Source organism: Labrus bergylta, chromosome 11 (genome assembly GCF_963930695.1).
Source record: "Labrus bergylta chromosome 11, fLabBer1.1, whole genome shotgun sequence".
Lineage (NCBI taxonomy): Eukaryota > Metazoa > Chordata > Actinopteri > Labriformes > Labridae > Labrus > Labrus bergylta.
Window position 1 is genome coordinate 4,260,233 of NC_089205.1, and position 26,374 is coordinate 4,286,606.

The following is a 26,374-nucleotide window of genomic DNA, read 5'->3' on the forward strand; positions in this document are numbered from 1 at the left end:
AAATCCCATCGCACACATACCAAATATGGACAGGTACGCCAAGAGAGTGAAAATACCTGAAGGTTAGAAAGTGACTGTAAAGAAAGAATAATGAAGAAAGTTGACACAATGTACATAAAAAAGATATAAAGTGCCTTCATCTTTGTGAGATTAATAAGACAATTCCTGGTAAATAATAGTATTTTTTATTAATAATAATTTATGATGGGGGGTGTATGTGTATGTGTGTGTGTGTGTGTGTTCATAAAATACATAACTAAAGTATTTTGTGCCTTTCTTTTGGGGTGCTGGGAGGTCACGTTGGGGTGGTGGGCCACCAACCTAAATGGATATGGGAAACACTGCTGTTAGTTTCAGCATCATTTGCCCTCCTCATCCGTGCAATGTTGTCCTATTTAGGCTTGTATATGGGTTTAATAGTTTAATTGTAATGTTGTACCTAAAGAGCAAAGTTAATTTAGAGGAGTTAAACTCCTCGTATGTGTACTTATACATACATGGCTATTAAAACTGATTGTGAAGAAATAGATATTTAGTTATTTCTGACTCTTTTACCACCTCTACGGTAGTTTGTGAAACATTTTCATCAGCAGCAGCATCAACCTCAATAATGTGTTTATCAGAGCCAGTTGTCATGAGAGCCGCCCACCAGCTGAGACGTGGAGGGAGTTAGGAATGTGTGAGCTGGTGTCAGGGCGGGCGGATGCACGCCGGGGCCAGGAGATCTCTGTGAACCTGGCATTCCTCCACAAACTCTTAGTTGTCTGAAAGTATCACCCCCTCCCTGTGATAGATGCAGAGTCCACAGGACTTGAACCCGCAGTACAGCTCTTCATGAAAACTCACGTGTGTGGGATTTACACCAGCCGTAATGTAACCTACCGTGCTGTAAAGGTTTCTGGACCTTAAAGCTCCTGTGAGGAACCTTCAGGTTGTGTTGATTTAGTTATTGATTTCTGATAACAAACAAATCTCATCCATCTTTATTTAAGTTATTGGAACAGTTAGAATTGAGCTTAATTTATTAAACTTGACTGAACACTTTCCAGAAACATATAGCATGTAGCCCAGAAGCGTAGCCTGTAACGGGCCTAGGTGGCAGTGGCCTGCCCACAGAACCCACTGGCCCACCCGGCCAGAGAGGGAAACAAAACACCAATTTGTAAAAGAAAATGGAACACTTGATTCATTTATCCTCTTATTAAAATGGAAAAGTTACAACAACAAGTTGCAAGACACCTCCGAAACATATTTGGTTGCTATGGTTACGACAGGAAGCAGGGGACTGCCCTGTGTCAGTTAGCTAGCTAGCTTTTAAGCTGACAAGTTGTGCCGCCACAGCATCAGTTTGGCTTTGTGCCAAGTGTTATTTTTGACAATATCAGAATATGATATTATAATGATGATATTATATCATCAATAAACAAAGACTAATATGTACTACATGCACAGATGAATTTAGCAGGTTAACATCCACACACCTGTGTTAAATGTGGTTACAATTTCAACATCCCAGTTTCACCCGACACGGCCTACATACCGCGCTGCTCCTACCAGATGCTCTCTGCTCACCATGCTGGTTTACATCCTGCTAGTAGAGCTGGGAGAGCTGGTCAATTAAACAGAGGAGCTGTAGTCAGTCTATGCCTCCCGCCCTGACTCGTGGTGGGGGGCTGAGTTACAGTTTAAGCTAAGTATTTGACCGGCATTGAGGGCCTGCTTTGAAAAATATCAAGAATTCCTTTTTACTGAAGAGTTTTCTGAACGAGAGTTGGCTAGTCGCTCACATCGCGAGTACCTAAAAACTTAATAGAAATAAGTAAACAGAAAGTAGTTGAGTTTTGATACTTCCCACTGTGGTTTCTCAAATTGTGACTATTTATAGAAGTTTGTACATCTGCCATTTCTGACCTTATTAATCAATATTGAGCTTTAAATTTTTAAGGAGGAGCTTCTTTAAGGAGCAGAGAATTGAACCTCCTGTTTTCCTCTCATTGAGTGGGGGGTTTGTTGTTGTTTTGGTATGTTTCATGGAGGGAGGGGGGGTTTGGGTTGTAAAGGCCGGTATTTGTTCATCTGTCTTTACGTCGAGTTGACTGTGTGCCTCATTTCAAGGTCTGACTCTGAGCCGTTACAGCGTCCATCATGAGAGTGAGTAAACCCAGATTTGTAATCTCTATTCCAGAGTAGAAGTGAATATTTGACCACAGATTTCATGTGAATGTTTGGGAAATCTCTCTTTTTAGTCATTCACTTGAGCAAAATTAGAAAGGTCTTCACTTATGTAGACTCAATGAAACAGATTTAAATGCTGCCGTCCAAAACCTCTTTGTGTTCCACTTGTAAAAAAATCTGGATTAACACACTGACCTACTGTACCACCTTGTTCCTTTACTGCTCTGAGAAACCCTTTTTATATCTTCATAGAGAGAACAAGAGACCTGTACACTGAAGGATCATTTTGTGCCTGTGACAGCAACAACCTAAATATTTTCACACACATTCTTGCAGCTCTTGAAGAACCATGTAAAGCGAGTCACAAAGGTTCCAGCAAATCAGTCATCATGCGTTTGATTAGGAGCGTCATTTGAACACATTTGATGCTGTGTCAAGTAGATTTTATGTTGCAGCCAAACACGTTAAATGCTATGAAACATGTCTGTGATCCTCTCTCGTCGTCTATCTCACAGGTCGTGTCGCCTAAAGGCTGTCTGGCAATTTAAAGGAGACAATCATAGAGCTGGGTTTCAATCTTGAGCAAATGAGACAGGCGTCAGAGTTAAGGGGTCTAATCGGAGTGTGTGTTCAAGCAGATGTTGAGTGGGAGGACTCACGAGTAGTTGCCACTTAATGTTTGAAGTTTGACTCCTTCTCTTGTGAATATCCAGCTCTGTTCAACAGCCCAAAGGGGTCTTTTTTTACTCCCACCCACTCGGTGAAAAGCGAGCTGTTTCCAGATTATAGGTTGAAGCTAATGGTGGGGCTGCAGCTCCTAATCACGCAGATGCATCTCCTCCCTCGCTGCACTCTGAAGGAGGAGATGCACTCGAGTATTTTGCATGTGGGTGAGAACAATTTAACTGCCAAGTGTTCCCACATGACAAGAAATAGATTGTAAGAGTGTAAAGTCACACAGTGTTTTTTGAGTCTCACATATTGTCCTTTCATGAAGACCTGTGTATACAGAGGGGAGTTTCTCATCAGCTATATGACTGATTTTTTTAAATTGAATATATTTAAATTGGGACGGCTTTGGCTCAGTTGGTAGAGTCGGTCGTCTCTCAACCGGAAGGTCAGGGGTTCGATCCCCAGCTCCTGCAGCCACATGTCCGATGTCATAGGTCAAAGGTCAAAGGTATCTTTATTGTCCCCACAGGGAAATTTGTTTGCAGCTGGAGACATACATAACACTAATAAATAATCCAAACATCAAGTGCATAAATTCATAAAACATGAAAGATGAAGCCCAACAGAGATGCTCCAGCATCATGATAAAAATGTCCTCAGGCAAGACACTTAACCCCAAGTTGCTCCCGCTGCGTCGTCTGTAAGAATGGAATAGTTAATATACTGATGGCAACTTTACACAGCAGCCTCTACCATCAGTGTGTGAATGTGTAGGTGTGACCTGCTGCGGTGTATAAAAGCACTTTAAATATTCAAAAGACTAGAAAGGAACTGTACAAGCTCAAGTCCATTTACGATTTAAAGATGCTTCTGATGTTTGTGGTATATTTTGTAAAGGAAGCTTCACAAATGTATTCAACATGACTGGCCTAGAACTTGTATTTTTGTCTTGGCATTCAAAATGGTATTATTTAGTGATAGTGTTTTTCTTTTTTTTTTTCCAAAATACAACATTGACATATTGTTTGATTGTTTGTCATCTTTTCCTGGAATGAACTGAACTAAGCCAGCAAACTTTATCAATATTTAGTAATGTCTTATGAACATAATTATAGTTTAAGAATGTATTGACTAATTTGAAAATCTACAGGAAGTGAAGACATGGTTGTTGATGTGAAATAAAAGGAACAAATACTAACTGTATCTTTATAAATCTATGATCACAACCAACAGAAATCAGATTGAAATGAGGTGTGAGCTCTCCCGTAGTATTTACCTTAGGGTTACATTGTTTTCTTTCTAGTGAGTACAAACGGCAGTGAGTTCTTAATGTCTGATCTTCTTCACCAAACATCTGAATCTTTTCTCCTAAACACCATGTCTGAAAGCTCACAGTGCTGTGGTCGCTCTGCAGACCTTCAGAGACGCTGTGTCTGCAGACAGCAGCTGACATTTAGAGCTCAGAGGCCACCCTGCTGGCACGGTCTGCCCGAGCCCCCCATAGGTGGCCTGACCCCTCACAGTGACAGCTGGACAACCGGCCGCAGGGTCCCATGGAGCACCCGCGGGAGAGGAACATGTGAACTGCTGTGTTGTTTCAAGGGTGACAGACGTCATATCTGCTGCTCTCAATGAAACTGAGGCAAACTAGGGTTGTCACGATACTGCATTGTGAAACTTTGATACATGATACTAGAAAAAATCAAATGATATTAAAACTTGTTTCAGGTTTTAAAGAGTAAGGTAACAAAAACAGAAGTCCAAGGCACCCAATATCAGATAATGTCTTGTTTTTTATTCCCAAAAAATAGCAGGCAATCTCATGAACACTGGCTAAATTGCACAAATATGATGGCAACTTTTCAGTACAGTGTCTGTCTTGTGTATTTGTTGTTGAATTTTTTGTATTTTAAAGGCCCATCTAGGGACATAGCATTGCATGTTAGCTGAAGATATGCATGCTTTAGAGTGTGGCAACGGTTCATGTGATTAATACTTGTCGCTATACAAATAAAAAAATAAAGGAAGGAGTTTATTCTCACCTTTTCTCGGTTTTACAGAAGAGTTTCCTTAAGTGTTGTTCAAACGTTGCTATCTGAGGAACGGTGGCGTGAACGTTGGCGTGAACTTTGGCGTGGTTTGTTCATCACTTATTAACATAAAATGTTTCACCATTTCCTGAAGAATGTTTTATTTCCCAGCTTCACTTCTTGTTATTCTCCTGTTTGGATAGTTTAGCAGCATTTAAGTCCATTCACGTGTGTTGTGTTTGACATGGACTCAGGACTCACTCATTTAAGGTTAGTGTGTATAAGAGTGTGTTGAGGAAAGGAGTTAAGGAAGAAGGATCTAAAACGGTCCTGATCTGATACGGCTCTTTGTCTGTTTGTGTTTTTTCCAACAGGAGAGACAGCGACTGGAGACCATCCTGAACCTCTGTGCTGAGTACAACAAAGGAGAGCCCGGCAGCCTGGACCCTCTCGGCTCGGGGAGGGCGGGTTTCCCGGGGGGGCTGACGGACGGTTTAGCTCGCAGACCGTCCCTGGAAAACATCCTGGGAGGAACGCCGTCCTCGGTCTCGTTCCGCCTGGCGCAGAGACAGAGGGAGAGCGATGAGGAGAACCTGAAGGAGGAGTGTAGTAGCACAGAGAGCACTCATCAGGAGGTGAGGACGTCTCCCGCTCCAAGCACAGCCTCAGCACTGCACAATGGAGACAGACAGGTCAGAGGGAACGCTGTTTCCCGGCAGAGACGCCATCTGCATGCCGCTGTGGAACCAGCATGTGCATATGGTGTGCATGGCTTTGCTTGAATAGGGCTTCTTAAAGGGATAGTTCTGTTTTTTTTAAAGGTGGGGTTGTATGAGGTAGCTGCAGGTGAGATGGTCAGCTTGGCCCCAGTCAGAGTGTCGGTATAGAAGCTAAGGCGATTCACTGCTGGGGCCACGTAATTAAGCTAATTATAAGAAAAACTGACCTAAATAAACAACGTCCATATAAGTTTACGCTATCATGTATTTTTATCCATGCTTTACTTTACCATCAACAAGCCTGTCTATCTCATCACTACTTTGGCGCACCCCATACTGTATGTGTTTATCCGCTGATTGGCTCCTCACGTCCACTCTGCTCACTCTGCGTGTGTGTGTGTGTGTGTGTGTGTGTGTGCGTGTGTGTGTGTGTGTGCGTGTGTGTGTGCGTGTGCGTGTGCGTGTGCGTGTGCGTGTGCGTGTGCGTGTGCGCGTGTGCGTGTGTGCGTGCGTGCGTGCGTGTCACTGTGCACATGGCATGTAACTGCTGCTTGCTGAGTTGAGTGCAGGCAAACTCCTGCACGCTGTATAAACTGCTTAGTCATGCGATTTAGACATTTATCTCCTCCTTTCCTCTCTGTTGGAAAGAAATGTAAATGTTACCTTTGCATCTTTTAAGATTTGTTTTTGGCTTCAGTGCCTTTAATTGTTGAGGGATAGTGGGGGAGGACTACAGCCTCTGTACACTGGGCACGTGCCCTAACCACTTGGCCACCAGCGTTCCACTTTTGCATCTTTAAGAGGTGCACAAAGACTTGAGAATCATTTCAGATCTTTCACTTAAATGATCTTTCGGTTTGAAATTTGACTGTTTGAAGTTTTCTCCAAGCTTTGTGACTTTTTGATACAATTGATCATAAAATAGCAAAATTTTTTGTCATTCTGAGACATGTGGCATCTAAAAATGTTGACGTTTTGATCATTTTGCAGCCTTACCTTGAGGATTATTTTGCCACTCTCTACCTTTCTCTCCTTGCCTCCCTTCCTTTCTTAAGAGCCTGACTGATTCTCCTCTCTCTGCAGCATGAGGACTCCACTTCAGGCAGCACAGGTCGCCTGGAGCTCGGCTACTTGGAGGACGAGCGGGTTCGCGTTCTCGCGCAGATCGATGAGTTCAAAACCCGGCTGACGGAGCTGGAGCAACAGCTGCAGGAGTCCAAACAAGAGGTAGAACACATGGGAGTGATCAAACTATATGATTTCAGAGCAAAAGATGAGATGACTCCACAGAGGTCTGAAGCTCAGTCTGTATTAGCCTCAGCTCACTGTGACTTTTCCTGGTTTTGTTCTTCCAGGCAGAGATGGAGCGCGCCTTGCTGCAGGGCGAGAGGCAGGCGGAGCTGGACCAGATCGAGGCTGAGACAGACGTCATCGCTCGGCTGCAGCACAAGCTGGACGAGCTGGAGAGCGCCATCCAGAGGGAGAAAGACAAGGTACAGAAAAGAAGTTCTCATGTTCAGTTGTCTTTTAGGTCGAGTACAAACTTTGAGAGTCAGAAAAGAGACACTGATACACTCACTGCCTGTTCCTTTAAAGTCTCTTAAACATTCTGCTGTTTTCGTTCCTCATCGGGTCTGTTCCAAGCATCTTCGACTTGGACAATTGAATTTCTTGCACAGATTATCACAGACTTGAGAGCCAGGGCTGGATTTAGCTCCTCGGGTGTTCTCTCCTGCATGTTTTTCATCTTAGTGGTTTTGCCCTCTGCTCAGCTCCCCCTCATCTGTTTCCTTATTAGCAGGTCTCCGCTAAATAACCGACCTCCATTAACCTCCTTAACCCTCTCTCTGCTTCTTCAGCACTCACACTTACTGCAACCCTAAACCCAATGTGCTCGCCTCTGTCTTTACTGTGTGCATGACGGACCAGGTGGAGCCAGAGAAAACCTGCCCTCCAGTGGCTGGTTCTGATCTGTAGTCGTAGGTAGTGGAGGTGCAGTGCATGGGTGGTGGAGGAGACCTTGAATAAGGTGTTTCTATAGTGGGCAGGGGAATCTATCTAGCATGTTCTCTTCAAGGGTTTTAGGGATTCTCTTTTTTTTTCTTTTCACCAACATGTTGCACATTTGAACTGTAGCAATAAAGCACATTTACCAGCTTAGTTTTGGTTGTAGAAATCATCTGTTGATAAAGTTTTTGTCCGTGTTTCTTAATGATGACCAACAATTGTAAAAGGTTTCATTCGTGATTGTATTATTAGAGCATGAGTAGATGAATGAGTGTCCATAGAAAAAACAAGATCTTAGTATTTGAATGTGATGCATAATAATGTCTGAGAACACAGAATATCTCAAAGTGGGGAGGATTTCAATCTTCAGTTGAATATTCAATATCAGCTCAAATGTTGTCGTCTGAATGACTCTCAGTGTCCTGCTGCAGCAGCTCTGTTTGAGTTCGGTCTTGAAGTTCACACTAAACTCTTCAAGTTAACTAGTTAGATTGTAATACAAGATGTGTCATTACTTGGTTACCATGGAGACATAAGGTTAATCATGGACTAGTAGAGCATGTATTTGGTTATATTGAAGCCATTGCAGTGTGTTTAAGAGCTGCTGTGTAAAGCAAACTACTGGAGCAATCCCAAACCTTTCTACACTTAGGCTGCCATTTTTTCTCCCAGACATATTTAATATATGAAGGCAGGTAGGTTAATGTGCCTTTAATGATTCCCTGCGCCCTCTGTGTCGACATGTCTGTGCTAACACCCCACAGCTTTGATATTTGCATGGTGTGGATTTTCAGCAGTGTGTTTCTCTCTCTCTCTCTCTCTCTCTCTCTATTAACCCTCGTCCATCCATCCTGTGTGTGGGTATGTGTTGTGTCTTTCTAGGAGAGGGCTAATGTTGAGGCCGAGCGGCGGGCCCTGCAGAGCCTCCAGGAGGGCTACGCTGAGCTGAAGAACCAGCTTCATAATTGTCCCGAGTCCCTGCGGGAACAGTTACAGGAACAGCTCAAAAGGGTGGGTCTTCAGTCAATCAGAAGCACCTGGAATCCCCCCCCCACCCCCACCCCCACCCCCACCCCCACCCCACCAACATCCTCCAACCATGGACTTTCATTCTGTAGCAGAATTGAAACTACATAAACAATGTCACTACTTCACTCACACACCTTCACTTAAATCTCTGCCATCATGCACCCACAACCATTTAGTGAGTTGTCACAATACCAGAGTTTTTCAACTTAATTAGGATTGTAGTAAAAATCCGAAGTATTTAAACATTTGACAATCTTACCTTTAAGCTTCCATGCACATTGTTGCCATCTTCCAACCTGCTCCAGGCTTTTTAAGATCATCCATCTAGTAATGATCATGTCAGATTTTATTCTCTAATGTGGTTGTGATATAGTATTTATATCTGAGCTGTTATGATGGTTTTATGGAAATCATTTTTTTAGTTCTAATTATGAGCTTAAAGGCTTTATATGCAATATTTTGATCCAGCAGATGTCGCCCTTGAGCACCAGCATAAAACCAAAACAACTTGCGCTGCATTGTTGTGTTAGCATGCTAATGCTAGTGATCTTTATTATGCTCGTATCTTCACACTGCATGTAAATTTACCTGAAATGAGCGTGATCTAGAAACACAGTTAAGCAGTGAGTACAGTATGTTATTCTTCTTTTCTCTAGTCCCTCAATTAAACAACTTTTATACACGAGGGGAGGAGTCAGCCGGCCGTCCCGGCGATGTAAACAAACTGAAGATAGGACTCTGAAAACTCTGAAAACATCACAGACAGTGGGACTCGGGTGTTACACCCATTGTAGACAGTCATGACTCACAGAGTTATTTTCAGAGGATATACTTGATTTCTATTATAATTAAGTGTGAAAAATATAAAGCCTTAAAGACACAAAGTCAGAATGAAAGCATAGGAACCTCAGCTCCGTGTCTCAGTAAGGCTGTTTTTGTGCCAGCACTCATCACATGGCATCACACATAGTGCTACTGGCACCTTTAACCCTTCTCAGGGCTTCTCTACATGCAATCTACACACACACACACACACACACACACACACACACACACACACACACACACACACACACACACACACACACACACATCCTCAGTATGTCTATAAAAAGCCTCTCGGTGCCTCTCATAGACGTACCGTTACCTCCAGCTCCAGATTCTTCTCCCTCCTCCCTCATACACCTCACCTACATGACACTGACCCCCCTTCACACACACACACACACACACACACACACACACAAACAATACTCCTGGTACCTTCAGCTGCTCGTGATGCATTTTGGTCAAACGTGCGTGGTGTGACGTGGTCACGCCGTGCTGCATGTATGAATCTGTCCTGTGATTTGTCCCGGCTCGCTTAATTTGCATAACTGCTCACTAATCAATTAACGTAGGCCCTGACTAGATCCATTCTCTGCTTCCACTCCTAATCGTCCTTTGATTTCTCTCATGTTCATTTATGCTGCATGTTTGGTTTACCACTCAGACAGAAAGAAATGATGAGTCACTTTTAGAAACTTTGATGACGAGGAGACATGTTTTTATTGACGATAATGTTCTGTGATCAAAATCCTGCAGAAGCCTAATCCTGCCAGTATGATGGGGATAAAAGATCCTGGAAGTCACTGCAATGAAAAGCCTTTATTTTTTTAAATGTGCAAGTGGTAATGAGTTCATATTTTCTCATTATACTCTCATTTCACTTTAAAAGAGTTTTCCATTAGTTTAGATACAAAGCTCACTTATTTTTAGGAGATATCGGCTTGTTATACAAAAAAAGTTATGGTTTTGTGTGGGTTTCTCTTTTTCTTGTACAACAGAGTAAAAGGGCCACACTGAAGGAAAAATAACATCTGAGATTTGGTGAACAATTTTGCAATATTAAGAGAATATAGTCTTCATTTTAAAAGGGAAAAAACACAGTTTTTAGGCTATGGTTAGCTTCCAATCTACTTTTAAGAAGAATCAGAAGAACAGTCAGACAGCTGTGCTGAAATGAAGAACATTGAGAAGTTAAACATCACACAATGCTACAAAGAGGTGAAAAAAATAACTGAACTCTTCCTCATTTTATCACAGGCATCTGGCTGTTCTTCTGATATTCCCCTTCATAGTAACGTAAAGGCTAACTGGGGACAGCTGGCGTACATGGGCTAGCATTGATAATACCTCCCTTTCTTATACAATAAAGACGAGAAAATGATTCACACAGCAGATTGTTATACATTTTTTTGGAACCTAGAGTAGCAACGGAATAAGTTACAAGAAAAACACACATTATCCCTAATAGAGCTTTTTTTTTAACAGCCCAACACCTGTAGCATCTTCTTCCTCTCACTTCTGTAGGGTAATTGATTGACAGATGTCATGGCCACGCCCCCTTGATTTGCTGAATCATTTGGTCTGAATTAACTTTTGGGATGTCACGCCCACAAGCACACTTCAGTCTCAGCTGCTTTATGAAGTCCAAACACAGAACAGAAGTGCCTCACAAGTTGTTTGACTTTTAAGTTCTTTGTTTTTTCTACTTGCAAAAATGAATTGCAGTCATTTCAATCTGGGAGCTGACTTTCCTGACTGTCAGGTCCTTTAAGGGGCTACAAAGACTCTCAAGAGGGTTCAGACTGAAACACTCGACGTCCTGAATCGATTAGATTTTTTTTTTTTTACTTGTTAGCATCTCCATAGTCACAGAGCGAAAGCATCAAGGACAGGCTGGTTCTCCACCAGGAAAAGAAAGCAGCATAGAGAAGAATCAAATGATTACAAGTCTAATTTAAAGTACTGGCCATTGTCTCCTGTGTGTTGTAGGTCTCGTTGGTAGCACACGCACACACACACACACATACCTGTAGCTGTGCTGCAGTAGAAGCATGTTCTTCATAGCTGGCTGCTTGACTGAGCACGGTGTGTTTATAGTTGCCCTCCAAAAGAGCCTCCCAAGCTTTCACAAATATTCCTCATTCTTTCAGATGTAAAAGGTGTTTTTTTTTCTTTTTTTTTTCTTTTCTGTCGGCTAGTCTGAGAATAGTGGCTGGCTGCAGAATGAGCAGTGTATATACTAAAGTGAGTTTTCCAGTTTCTTATGATGGTAACCCGCTGACATGTGCGTGCCTCCATCAGGACGGAGAGGCTCTGGAAGCAGGCACCAAAAAGTTTGAGGACCTGGAGTTTCAGCAGCTGGAGAGAGAGAGCAGCCTGGAGGAGGAGCGAGAAACCATCACCCAGCAGCTGCTGCAGGAGAGAGTCGAGTACCACGGCAGTGTGGCCAAGAGGAAGGTGAGGAAATGCTCGACAGGCGGCGGGGAACATCTGGTGGTTTTCATTGCTTTAGAGCGGAAGAAGCCAATGGGAAATATCTCACTGTGTAAGCAGTGTAGAGCTTCAGGAATGTGCTTAGAGGATATGAAGTGTTCATTCACAAACAAATACGGTTCAGTCATAAGCAAAAGAGGCAATATCAGTGTAGGATGTGATGTTTCTTACAGCTGCTCACATGATGCAGACTGTTGGTTTTTTACCACATAGAGGGTTTTAAAGTTGATTTAAGTCATGTGTGTGTGATACTTTGCATGCTTCAGTCACAGTCTGCATCAGAGATTTGATCTTTTCTGTGACGTCCTCTTCAGGAGAAGGTGTCTGCTCTGGAGAACCAGGCTAACCAGCTCGTCCTGCAGGCCACTCAGGAGTGCGAGCGGCTGGCCAAAGACAGAACCCTCACTCTGCAAATGCTCCAGAAGGTACGTACATAGCAACTGCAGCTCGACACTTGAAGCTATATCTTCATTTTAAACATTAACATTTGATAAGTAATAATCTGGCTCTGCATTGAGATTTTTTTCTGGTGAAGCATACATCACACTTCACTTTGTTAACGATTCATGATTTAAATTGTACGGAGGCTGGGAAGTAAAAAATGACAAAGTGTGAAACACTTTTACAGAGCTTGAGACAAATTGACATTTTTAAAAACATTTTATAAAACAAAAATACTAAAACGAAACACTTTACAAGATGTGAAACACTTTCACACGTGTTGAGTGAAACAGGTGGCCGAAGTGACCCGGAAGTGAGCGGCCACTTCATTTGTTATGGTGAAAAGACTGTGCGTTAACTGTCAGAGGTGTTTTTCCACAAAACTGATAAACCATCATTGTGTCACCATAAACTCAGTATAACACATTTTACACATTCTTTCCATCAGAACAAACTAACTGACTGCTCACTTCCAGGTCACTTCTGGTATTTGGTACAATCCCTTTCCGGCAAGAATCTATCGTCTATAAAAAAGTTGAAAAGTGTTTCACATGTTGTAAATTTGTTTTTTGAAAGGTACATTTATTTTGTTCGTGGATAAAGTATTTTATTTTTGTAATTTAGGTTAATAAAATGTAAAATAATTCCAAAATAAACATTTTTCTCAAGCTTTGTTAAAGTGTTTCCTGCTTTGTAATTTAGTTTTGCACTCCCCAGCCACCGTAGAATTGTGGTGAATCTAATTTTTAAGGGCATTTGTTAAGCTTTTCCACTTTGTGCTAAATGTGCAAAAAAAGAACCATGAAACAGATTCTGATATCATATTGAAGTGTAACATCACAAAGCTGTCAGGACATGAGCTTTATTTCCTCATTTGAAATTCTCTAGAGCATCACACTCATGCCTGCTGGTCATCATTCTGCCTGACAGGACAGATAGAGTGAGGTCTGACTAGAAACTTTAAACACTATTAGTGTTATATATTTTGAAATTATACAGAAAGTACAATTACTTAACTTGTTGATTAAATACTGACATCAGAAACAAGCTCCACCCTCTTGCTGTGAGTTTATTATGTACTTTATATTAACCAAACATGACTTTTCAAATGAAAAGAAGAGCTACAGAAAGTTCCCCAGTTTACAGTAATTATATTTTCACTCCCTTAAAAAAACAAACTTGTGTCTTTCTGTTGCAGGAGAAGGAGCGACTGTCAGCCTTAGAGAAGAGATACCACAGCCTGACGGGCGGGAAAAGCTTCCCCAAGTCCTCCACTGCGATGAGAGAGGTAAGAAAAGTGATGAGGAGACACAAACACACATGGATTCTCTGGAGCTGTCATTCCTCACCACATTCACCTTGTTAACTCGCAGCGTTTGTTGGTGTGCAAACTTAGTGATAACCTGGTCTAACAGCTGAACACAGTTTAACCAGACTAATGAGCAGAGTTATTCTGTGGCTCTAATGTTGAGTTCTCCATGCTAAGTGTGTAGCGCTAACTAAGCTAACTTTGTTATCTGACTATGAGGCTACGTCTTCACTACTACATGTCCACTTAATGAGTTGTGGAGATGTTTGGAAGCTACATGTAAACATAATTAAATGCACTTTGAAACAGAAACATGTTAGTGAGGATGTAGCCTAAGTGTACCAACCTAACAGAAGCTGTAACAGAGGGAGGACAATAGACAGTGATATTATAACATATTGGATTCAGTGCTTCATATGTTCTCTGTGGACGTTAAAGGTACTTTATTCCTGAACTGTTAAAACAGGCAGCGCTCCATATCAGCGAGGTCGACCTGTTGTTGGAGGATATCCACTCCTCCCAGCATTCCCTCTGTCGAGCCTCTTCTTCCTACTTACACCCCTCCCCTACCTGTCAGTTGTACCCCAGCAGCCCTACGGAGGTAACCAGACTAATGTTTCCCTGCATGAAGCCCACCGCTTCCCCCTCTACCGTCTGTGCATAACCCTCCCTGAAGGTTCACCATGGTACTGGCAGTGTCACGGTTTCCACCTGGAGTCTGATTGCACCTGTGACTCGCTGTGTTTGGTCCTGTTGCCTCTCGAAGTAAACCATAGTTTTCTGCAACTATGTGAAAGGAGGAGCCAGCACAGACACTTTCAGTTCATCTGTGTGGTGTCTGTTTCAAGCCCAGAGATGTACCAGGTGATATATTAAAAGAACATAATTATATTCAATACATTTTTAGGTCAATAAGACTCATAAGCAAAACATTTTAGTATTGCTTCAGTATATTGCTTCAGCTTGCAGCTGCAAAACAGGCGGTAATGGGGACAACAAAGTCCCTGAGGTCAAATGCACCTGATCTAAAAAGTTCTTGTTTTTACCACTGAAAAGCTTAGAAAGTTATTCCAAGTGTCCGACAACATTTCAGAAAGTATCCCCACAAATACAGAGCAGAGTAAGATGCTTTTTTTAAAATCCAGAAACAGCTGTTACATCAGTTTTTTCAGAGACACCAGACTCCATTGACAAAAACAGTAATTCTACCCTGCAGAACACGAGACGTTCTTCTCTTCTTGTGACTTGTTCTATTCCTTGTTTGTGTATTTGTTTTGTCTGAGGAGAGTCGTGTAATGATCTGAGCTAACTGTTTGAAACACAGAACACAAGGACTGGACACAATTACAAAAAAAAAATTAACAGATCAAAGTAGCAGACATTCAGCTCCAGTGAAATGCAATGAAATGACTGATTTTTAGAATGGAGTTTGGTGAGATTAAAAAACCATGTGACTGCTTTTTTTTTGAGTGGAATAAAAGGTCTATCTCTGAAGGGAGCCTCTCTTTAATGTTTTCAGGCATTTTCATATAAATCTCAGCCTGTTAGTGGTAAAAAAAAAACACTTTTGGTGGATGGTACAGGGAAAGTGTTGCATCCATTACAGCCTGTTCTTTAGGCAAAAAAATATTTTATAAGTTGGGCAGAAATTTGAAAAGTACCAGAAACCCCCTTTGAGGATTTCCAGCGTCTTTTTTTTCCCCACAACATCTCTGGTCATTGTTACAGCCATCAGACGTACCTGTGTGTGACCTCCCTGTGTGTCAGCCAGCTGTGATGCTAAAGTCACACCTTCTGTTGCTCGGTGTGTATCTGTTTGTCTGTCGTCACGCACACTGTGTGTAGCACTTAAAGGTTAATGTGGGTCTCCTCCCTCTTCCCTAATCCCTCTCAGCTCTGTGTGTGTGTTACGCACTGTGCATACGGTGCAGTGATGTCCTCATGGCTGCTCGTCCTGTCTGACAGTTGTTGTTGTTGTTGTTGTTGTCGTTGGCTGGTGCTCAGGAGTACATGAATCTGTCGGATGTCTATAAGATGTACGGCAGCAGCGGCCACAATGACAGCAGCATGCCCTCCTCTCGCGGCCGCTCGTTTGCTGTTGATGCTGCGTTAGCTGGCGAGGTACCATCACTCTCCCTCTCTCTCTTTCCTGATTCATTTCTTTACTTCCTGCTCTTTTCTCTCTCTTGTTTCCTTCTCTCCATCATTTCATTTCCATGTCATGTTGCTCCCTCTGCTGGTGTGCTCTTGAACAGTTGCTTTGCTCTCTGCTACATGAGACTTTAAGTGTGTAAGCAGCCTGTGTTCTCCCCCTTTGTTCCCCCCAAAGCCGCTCTTTAGATCTGTGTCTGCGAAACAGAGACAGAGTGATAAATGCAGGTCAACCAACAGCTGCTGTTATACATCAACTACAGCAGGAAGTACACTGTAACAAATCATTCCAAAATGATTTTCATCATTTGTACACAGGTTATGTTTAAAGTATGAAAAAGCATCTTTGGAGATATAACAACTCTCTCTCCCTGATTAATACACAGAAGCCGTCAGTATGGATACATCCGTACATTTTAATTTAATCTGTTTTACTGTGATCACGGGCACATTTCAGTTGTTTTCTGAAGATCTCAACTTATTTATCTTGTTATCTCGTGTTAACAACAAAGGTTTTCCATCTGATCATGAGTTCATTTGTCTTGATCTCGAGAAAAGGCATGAAATAGAATAGAATAGAATTACTTTATTGATCCCAAACTGGGAAATTGTGGTGTTACAGCAGCAGGTTATCCAACACACAATATTAGCAAAAAACACAATATTAGCAAATCTAAACACAATATAATATTAAATACAAAGTAAATAAGCACTAAAAATATCAAAACTAAGAATGAGAATATATACAACTAGGATTTAACTTAGCATTACTAGTCTTAAATATGAAAGATTAAATGTAAATGTGCAAAAACAGAGTTGTAAGTGGACATTATTGACATAGGGAGATGTGCAATCAGTGATTCATAAGTTAAAGTCGATAAATGAAGTCGTTATCTCAGTCCTTATCCCGAGATAGATGAGATAAATAAGTCGTTATCTTGGGGAAAAAAACCATCAAACCTGACTCATGGCCAACAGAGTGTTGTATGTCCACTTAAGGCTTCTGTAGATGAGAACATACTGCAGTATAAAAAAAACACAGCATTATAAAAAAAATAAAAAAAATAAAAGACGAGAATATGTTCATGTCCTTTGCCTCACACTTTCAATGTTTCTTCTAAAACACAAATTATGATACAGTTTGGCAGATTATAAAAAGCATTTATTGGTTACCACCAATGATACAAATGAGATATGTGTTGGATGTGTAAAGGTACCGTGACACGTTTCGTGTGTGTGTGTGTGTGTGTGTGTGTGTGTGTGTGTGTGTACACTGTTTGACTCTTCCTCCTCTCACACCTTTATCAGACAGGAAGTCACACCTGGATATGTTTCCCTCTTTTCACCATGTTTTCCCTCTCTGTGCTCCTCTCTTCTGTGTTCTCTCCTCCACCATGTGCATGTGTGTGTGTGCGTGCGTGTGTGTGTGTGTTCATAAAGGAGTATGTGACAGTGGGCCAGTTAAGTCAGATGTACGGGATGCCAAAGCTGGAGTCGTCCCCTACGTCGCCGCTTCGCCAGCACCTGCAGTCTGGAGCAGTAGACCCCGCCTTCTCCTGCCTCCCCTCTCCTCACGGCTCCTCCCTCTCTCTCTCTGTGGAGGTGTGTGCTGTCTTCCTACCTTCCTCCCTCCCTCCCTCCCTACCTTCCCTCCTTCTTTCCTTTTTATGTACCCACTGTCACAGATTAAACCCAAACTTTATTTATAAAACACTAACAGGAAAATGAAAATGAGCTTGACTATTTTAAGAGGATTTTACTCTTAAGTGTTCTCACACAGATCATGTTTTCACAGCTGGAGTCAGCATGCTTTGGTCTGTAGGTGAAGAGCCCACTTTAGGAATCAATCAGGGTTTAATAAGGCTACAAAAAAAACAGTTTTCCATCCACATTTTCTAATATATTTATTTAAAAGGTAAAACAATGTGCCGATGCTGAAGCCGTATTCCCTCTAAACTTTGTGCAGAATCTGTTGTGTTTTTCCAAACGTTTATTTTAAGATGCATGCTGCTATCAGTTGTGCAAAACTCTAAAATAATTGCACACGTATAAAAATGTTGCAAACGTTCAGTCTCTTTTCCTTTCAGTGTTCAGGATAATACTGTATTTACTGCTGTGGCTAAAGACTTTAAACTGTGTGATGTCACTGTGAGAGTCTGGAGCTGTTTCTGTCTGTTGTACTGAAGCTTTGCCTCCAGTCACAGTCACCAGTCACTCCTATTGTATCCCAGAGATCCGAAAAGGATGGCTCGCAGTCAAAACACTGACTTTACTCACATAAGACATAATTTCTGACATCACATTTACAGCCTTCTGTATCTTTAATTGAGATGATTGCACCAGAGCTAAGCTTTAAAGAATGACTTCTATCAGCTGTTTTAAAATGTGGTTGTAAGAACTGAGACTGAACAGTGAAGTGCTGCTTCTTACTTCTGTAAAAATGAAATGAAATCTTGTTGTGCAGACACACTGCAGGCTCTATGGACGGCTGAACTGAAGTAAAACATTAAAATTGAGATGAAACTTAAACGTTCTTGCGAGAAACTGGGTCATTGCAGCAGCAGAGAGTTAGAAAAGAGACATGTAAAACAGGGTTATAGCAGCCCGAGGGTGTGAGGAATAATAGAGCTGACAACAGAAATGTGTTCAAGATATTTAAGAAACATTTTCAAGTATAAGAAATCCTTTAATTACAGCTTTTGAGGGTGTGTAAAAACAAACGTTTCTACTGTCTCTCTGCTGTCTTTGAATGCTTTCTAATCTCCTCTTGTTTTCTCCTGTCCCTTCCTCATGTTTCCCTCTCTCCTCTCTACGTGCTTCACCTCTCTCTCTGTGCTCTCCAGTACCAGCCTGAGGGCAGCAGGTCTCACCTGCCTAAGCTAGATTTAGAGCAGTGGTACCAGGAGCTGATGGCTGGCTCCAGCCTGCTCTGTCCTCCCCCTCTGCCAGCCAAGTCTCAGTCGGGCCGCCGGCATGTGCTGCAGGTATACAGGGCCTTTTTTCTCCTCTCTCCTCCCTGTGTTCTTCCCCCCTCATTCTTCTGCTGTTTGTGTGTGCTGTTATTTACTCGACTCAACAAATCTTAAAGAAGCTTTGAAGACATGTCAGGTGTTCACTGAAGCTGCATTTACATCACATGGAGACGAGAGGGTCGCCTCGAGAAGTAGATGTTTTTCCTTTCAGTCTGCATTAACATTTCTTTAATTACAAAACAGATTGGAGTTGTATGCAAGTTACATACAAGTAGACTGAGGGATACAGATATATAAATCCTGAAATCATATACGGATGGAAAAATGTGAAGGCTGAAGCTTATAATAGCTTTTCTTTTTAGAGATCACACTCATAGGAAACCCTTTAACCAGTCAATTTAAATCAAATCAACATGTTATAAACTTTCTAGAGAAATACAAAACAAATCTGAGGGTTACAAAAACATTTTATTCTCATTTTCATTTGAAGATTTATAAATGCACAGCGTGAGCTACATGTTTGTGACTTATTGTCCAAGCTGCTCCACAAGTTTACATTACCACCTTTAAGGCTTCATAATTCTGCTTTGAATCACTTCTTATTCTTCTAAATATTCCCATTCCTCTAAGTTAATACCGCCTCTCTCTGGTTTTAAACATCCTCTGAATACAGTTAAGAAGTGATTTTTGTGCTGAGAACATAAACGATGCAGTTTTCAGTTCAACTAAATCACAAAACTTAAGAGCCTGTGAATGATTTAAAAAAAAGTGTGTTGGTTGGTAAATGGTAGTTGCTTCCTGTTCACCTTTGCATCATTAAGTAAAGACAGAGCGTCTTAATTTCAGTCTGAAAAATTAAAACCAAATCTAGGGCACAGCTGCATGTTGGACCTTTTTTTTTTGCTGAATCCAGATGTCTGGACTCCACCGGTGTTGTGGACCCCCCAGACACAGGCTGGGTCGTACCAGAAAGTCTGCAAAATACTACTGACTGTCTTTACCCATAATTCATCGGCCCACATCGGGGCTCAAGTGGACTGTTAGTAAGTTAGTCCAGCTGCAGATTTCTCCAAGTTATAACCCGCAATTTATTACAATAAAGACAGGAAGCTGAACCCTTAAGAATTACAACTTTAGAATCGAGTAGAAAGTACTTTGACACCCTACAAAAACTCAAATCTTAGCAAGTGTTTGTGCTTGATGTCTTGTCAAAAATATCTCATAAAGCTTAACAAGAGCCGCCTTCACCTGACCAGTCCACATAAACGTCTTATTTAGCGCATACACAGCAAAAGCAAGATCTTCATGAAGCAATAAAGAAATAAAAACAAGGCTGAAGAAAAACAAGTAGATATGTAGATGCTGTTCAGATAAAGTTAAAGATGGAAGACAAAGATGGAAAACCTTTAAAGAGACGACAGATGACGACAGACGAAGAGATGTTAGGATTTAAAACATTCTGAAGCTCAGGGGAAGGAGGGTAAGAGCCTGGACTTCTTTAGATTTAAAACCTGAATTAGACCCAACCACAGGAAATAACACTGAGAACTGACCGGTATAATGTTGAAGTTTCTTGTTATTTAAAAATTGATCAGAAGAGTCTTTAATGAAGAAACCTGATGGCCATACAGTTTATGCCTAAGTGCCCCCTGTTGACAAAGTGCTACATCTTTTTGTTGTTGATTTTCTCCCTTCCATGTACAAGTAATTATTTTAAAAACAAAAAACGTCATCCTGCATCATTTTAACAGTCTAACTCGCCTTGTCTGACACAAACCAACTTCTAGGGATTCCAGACATTAAAAACAGCCACATGATGATAAAAGTGAATCTTGCTCTGATGGTGGTCTGGTCAGCTCATTAGGAGGTGTAAGCATGAATGCTATTTCATAAACATGAGCTTTGACAAACGTTAAGAACAAAATCCATGTGCAGGACAATGACTTTATATTTAGCTGATGTCTTTGTGATATTTAGAAAGTGTGCAGGAATATGCCTGCGTCTTTTTGTTGATTAAAAAACAAGCAAATGACACAAAATGTGCTGCCAGGGACCCTTAACCCTTCTATTTGTGTTTCAGCGGTAGCAAAACAAACAGGTATAGATATTGTTTGATTTTTATCCAAATCAAATAGGGGTTTTAAGAATAAGTCTGGTATCATGATCACAGAGGGCATATGAATGATCTCCTCAAAGGCAAAGACAGAAACTTCAGAGGGGGGGGGGGGGGGGGCTTTGGTGTAAAACATGAAGTCAGTTTGTGTTAAGTGGAGAGTAAGACGATCACTGCTTTAAAAGAGTTCGAATGTGTGGACGCTTTCAAGTCGCTACTTTGAACATCACACACACACACACAGAAACTCCCACGGTACATGAATGCAGCATTAACTTAAGGTGGCCTGATCAAAGAGCTCTTCAATAAGAGGGATGATTAGGCTGTTCCAGGTGTGTGTGTGTGTGTGTGTGCGCGCGTGTGTGTGTGTTAAGCTGCAGCCTGACTCATGTATTTTCTGTTGGCTCTTTGATATTTTTGCCAGTTTAGATTTTTTAGATTTTAAGATTCATGTTCCTCATTGAAGCCTGATTGCAGCATTTTGTTCAAACAGTGTTCTGCAGAACTTACATCATAACGCCTGATCATGCGTTTGACTATTTTTTTATTCCAGCAGGTGCTTAAAACTCCTCCATCGAGTTATTTCAGTTGTTCATCTAACATGATCCTGCAGCCCTGTACAGTATCTGACACCACATGGCTGTTTTTTTATTGTGTTTCATGACCACTTCCTCATCTCTGTGTTCTTCCTCCCTCAGGTGTTCCGCTCTAAATTGGACAGTGACCCGGGTCTGTCTCTCCATCAGCCTAAGTCTGGCTCTGTGTCCCCCCTGCAGCACGGAGCAGCCACACTGGGACGCAACTCAAGCTCCAAGGTAGACCCGCTTGTTAATTTTAAACATGCAACGTTCTTCTAAATTCTCCCCAAATCCAAAATATTTATTTCAACCCCAAATAAAACCTGCTCCCTGTGACCCTGCAGAGCCCCCTGCTGTCAGCCAACAGCACCGGCAGTCTGCCCAGGAACCTGGCTGCAACCCTGCAGGACATCGAGACCAAGAGACAGCTCGCTCTGCAGCAGAAAGGTAGACATTCATGCTAACCTCAACAACACATGATGCATTTATGTTATCATACATGCTCTGTTAGTGTAAGTGTGGTTTGTGGTTGGACAACAAATTTTACCAATAAAAACAGTCTGCCTTTCTACTGTCTGTAAATTTTATTATTGTGCGTACTTTGACTAAAAGTTCAGAGGGAAGCCGTGTTGTGTTTATATTCTTGGCTGGTTACAGCCAGCAGGTGCTGACACATTTGTTGTACTTGAGGTTTTCTTCATTTCTGTGTGTCTCTCTGTGCTGCACCTCAGAGCCCATGACATGTTCACAGACCATCAGAGAGGAAAGATCAGCAGGTACATGGAGCGCTGCTTTGAGGAGCTGAAGATTTCCTTTGGTTTCTTGGTTTTGTTTTCTTCGGGATTCACTCTTGTTTGATGGTCTTCTGTCTCTTCATACGTCATAAGCTGGGTCTGAATTTAACTGTCTGTCTTTATCTGCCAAGGGTCAGAACTAAAACTGCAAAGAAATATTCTTATTCAAGTGTTAACGCTTCAAAGATTGACGCTAACATATGGATTATTTACCATCTAGAAAAGCGGGTAATTATACGGCAGCAGAGAGTCTAACTGGCAGCCAATCAGGAATCAGTGTTGAAGCTTCAACATGAAGACCAAAGACTGTCTGTACCTAAAATATTCAACACCTATCCAAACCTTAAAGCAGTCTGACAGGTTACTGTTGTTTATTCATCCATCAAAGGCAACGTTTACCTTAACTTGGCACTTGTCAGCTGTTAATTTCAGACCCTGTCTTCTTCTAACCCTCCTCTTCTTATCCTTCTCTCTCTCTCTCTCTCTCTCTCTCTCTCTCTCTCTCTCTCTCTCTCTCTCTCTCCCTCTCCCTCTCCCTCTCTCTCTCTCTCTCTCTCTCTCTCTCTCTCTCTCTCTCTCTCTCTCTCTCTCTCTCTCTCTTCCATCTCTGGTGTGCCATTAACTCCACTCGCTCCTCAAAGATTTCTTTTCATCTTTTGTCAAACATCGAGCAGCCTTTTCTTCTCCCATCAATCTTCCATGAATCTTCCTGCTGCTTCTGGAGAATAAATTGTGCATGTTCAGCGTTCAGCAGGCTCCTCCTTTGGTGTTATTGAGCTGGGTGTTACTTTTTATCAGATGTGTATTTTACACTTTATAGTATCAGGTGCACAGAAGCATGGATTTGATCCTTGGAAAAGTTTGTGGCTACAGGACTGTGGGTGTTTTATTATCCAGAGAGAGCACATCCTTAAATGTGTGGTGCATGGTTTGTGGGGTTGGAGATGTTGGACCTGTGCTGGTGATGGTGGTGCCTTTAGTGGTGTTTCAGTTGTGGATGTTCTTGAGCTAACATGTTGGTTTAAATCAGGACTGGGCAATGAAACAATCTTAGTAACAGTGGTGTTCAGATTTGTAAGAACTTTATGTTGATAATGCTTGACTTTTTAAAAAACATATTATGTATAGATCTAAGAGTCAGAAATAAACCTGATAACCCCACCAGACTGCAGTTTTTACTGCTCGCAAAAATGCATTAAAATAATAATATAAATTCTAGTCAAAAAACAAAATATTTACATTTTTAAGACATCTTAAAATGATGAGGGAAATGACTTCATTAAACAGAGTGGTAGCTCTACTTGGCCCCTACCAAAGAGCCTCAAAGAAACACTGATTTAAAATGTAAACAGCTTTGTTCAGTGTTTTACAGTTTTTTTTTATCACCTGGTCAGTTTGCATTGAGAAGAAACAATTCAATTCCTGTTTAACAACCTGTGAAACATGAGCACTGAACTTTACTAAGGTCTAGATAATATGTTGTTCACAAGAGAGTGTTTTTAATGTTTTTGGGAATTCAGTGACTTCACAGTTAACCATTCAAAATGTGTAAAGAAAACATAAGTGCATATTAACAAACGTAATTGTAAAGATTTAGTGGTTAATCCTCAAACTAGAAGCATTATAAAAAGTAAATATGATATGATAAATATATCACTTTAGATAATAAATCTGCCCAGTCCCAGTTTAAATGTGGTGATCAACAGGCTGCTGCAGCACAGAAGGACCTTTTGCTGATTTGTGGATGGAGTTGCTTGCAGGTTGCGGGTTCAGCTCGTTTCAGAATCAGAACCAATCCACTGACCCCGCCCTCCTCTCTCAGGTCATCAGGTGATCGAGGAGCAGCGGCGTCGTCTGGCCGAGCTCAAACAGCGAGCGGCGGCCGAGGCTCAGTGTCAGTGGGATGCGCTCCATGGCTCTCAGTCCCACCTCATGACCTCGTCCTCCTCGTCTCCCTCCTACTCGCCCATCATGTCCTACAGCCCCGCGCTGAGTCACAGCTCGGCTGGACCCCCGCCTCTGGTTCATCACTCCATCCTGCACCACCAGCCCCCGTCAGCCGGAGAGCAGCCGTACGACACGCTGAGCCTGGAGAGCTCCGACAGCATGGACACCAGCGTGTCCACTGGCAACAACTCGGCCTGCTCGCCAGATAACATGTCCAGGTATGATGGAGAACGCACACAGTCATTACTCACATTACTCACTACACTGTACTCCCACTTGTCCTTTACGTTGGGATGGACGTTAAACAAAGCTTCCACTAGAGGGCGCAGTCTGTTGTAGTTGTCTATACCTGTGCCTGGGCGAGCTAACATATATCATATATATCTTTGTAGTTTCTAACCCACTCGCACAGTCTTTGCTCAAAAAGTTCAAACATTTTCAGAAGAAGTATTCTAAATTAGATTTATCTAAAAATCAAGATTATTATCTTCTGAGATTCTTAATAGAGTCATTACTTCTAAAAATCGATTTGTTATTTATTTTTTTGTTGGATAAATCAGTCAATCCCTGCTAAGTGCTAAGGCTAGCTCTTTACCTCAGTAGAATGCAAAATGGAATAACAAGAAATTCAGCCAGTCTCACAGATGACTGGAGTAGATCCTGAAGTATGTTCAAAAATAGACTTTGAATCATGAACCCAGAATCGTTTTGAATCGAAAATAGATTCTGAATCGAATGAATCATGAAACACCCAAAGACACCCAGCCCTATTCTTCATCGTGTTGGTTTGACCTGTTGGCCACACGGCTCAACGTTGCCCCCATGGTTACTGGTGGTATTGCAATGTTTGGTCCGTATTGTTGCAGAAATACGGAACCAGGAACCAGGAGTATGGACTATATCTGCATGCATATCAGCTGTAGAGAATAAAAGACCTTGACTCGTGTTAGTTCTGCTGCTGTTGCTTAGAAAATGCATTAATCAGAACCTCGTAGTGAATATCTGTTTGAACTTGCCCTGGTTTGAACTTAAACCCAGCTGTACAGGCTGCATATCTCATTGTTTCATATCTTTAAGTTGAACCCCCTCTTCAATATCAACACCTTCTGTTTCAAAATCCTCCAACATGTCTCCACCAAGCTGCAGAAACATGTATTTCAATCAATTACTATAAATGTAATCAATTAAAGTGAAAGAGCTCACACACATACCCACAGAGACGAGCGCAGTCTAAAGAGACACACACACACACAGCAGCGCTGCTCCCACCAGTTCTAATTTGTCTGATGGTGTAATTTGTGGACCATCTGTTCATGTGTCGACGCTGTGATCTGTTTTACACCGCAGCAGGTTCTCTGCAGCACCTGTTGCTTTCACACAGAAAGAGCTCTCAGGAGTCACATCCCAAAAACAATCAGTAATGTGTTTTTAACTTTAATGAGATTTATTCTGTTATGAGACCGGAGGGGGGACAGTCATGAGTGGTAGTTTTGACTTAGACATTGACCGATTATATGACGCTTTTATTAAACTCACTCAACATGAGCTGTTGAGGGTTGAGATGATCTAAAGCATCACACAGTCCTTGGTTTTCACAGAATCCATCTGGAGGGGTCTTTTTGAGTCAATCTGTTTATTCCAGAGTTAAACTAACACATCCCTCTGAATAAGAAACAGGGCCTCTCAACATTCTCAACATTCACAAAACTGAAAATATTCAGAGTGCGCTGCATGTGTGATCGCCAACAGTGGAAGTTTTCACTCCAACTTTATCCAAATGTTTCCTGACAGACCAGTGCATATTATGTGAAAACAGCTAAAGTCATTGATTAACCTTATCATTCCTGTCTTGTCCATTTCCTACATCAGAGTCTTGTACGTGCTCTTTCACAAGCAGAACTCCAGATAGCAAACATGTGGCTCATTGGCTTCTTCTGCAAAATGTGCTTTGATGTAACAAAGAAAGAAATTAAAATCACTTTCACACAAATTCCCACCAGATGAGAAAATTGGTGCAAATTTACCTAAAGCATTGTATTTTATGTTTTTTTATGTATACATGAAATGTCATGCTTTTCTTTGTTCTATATTTAATTACACATAAACATTTTTCTTT

General features: G+C 41.6%; 1 protein-coding gene across 8 annotated transcripts in view; it reads left to right on the forward strand.

The window, feature by feature from the left end:
* Positions 1-26,374, forward strand: part of phldb1b (pleckstrin homology-like domain, family B, member 1b) — a 90,628-nt gene that overhangs the window by 52,424 nt on the left and 11,830 nt on the right. The window contains exons 7-20 of one of the 8 annotated variants that reach the window (XM_065959968.1): positions 5,252-5,569; positions 6,680-6,823; positions 6,952-7,089; positions 8,486-8,614; positions 11,762-11,917; positions 12,268-12,378; positions 13,593-13,682; positions 15,708-15,824; positions 17,295-17,456; positions 18,698-18,838; positions 21,638-21,754; positions 21,862-21,964; positions 22,249-22,293; positions 24,134-24,476. In XM_065959968.1, the coding sequence (XP_065816040.1) occupies positions 5,252-5,569; positions 6,680-6,823; positions 6,952-7,089; positions 8,486-8,614; positions 11,762-11,917; positions 12,268-12,378; positions 13,593-13,682; positions 15,708-15,824; positions 17,295-17,456; positions 18,698-18,838; positions 21,638-21,754; positions 21,862-21,964; positions 22,249-22,293; positions 24,134-24,476 (2,114 nt within the window). Of the gene's footprint in view, positions 1-5,251; positions 5,570-6,679; positions 6,824-6,951; positions 7,090-8,485; positions 8,615-11,761; positions 11,918-12,267; positions 12,379-13,592; positions 13,683-14,169; positions 14,305-15,707; positions 15,825-17,294; positions 17,457-18,697; positions 18,839-21,637; positions 21,755-21,861; positions 21,965-22,248; positions 22,294-24,133; positions 24,477-26,374 lie in introns of all 8 variants that reach the window. The other 7 variants (XM_065959969.1, XM_065959967.1, XM_065959972.1 and 4 more) reach the window with 7 other exon arrangements.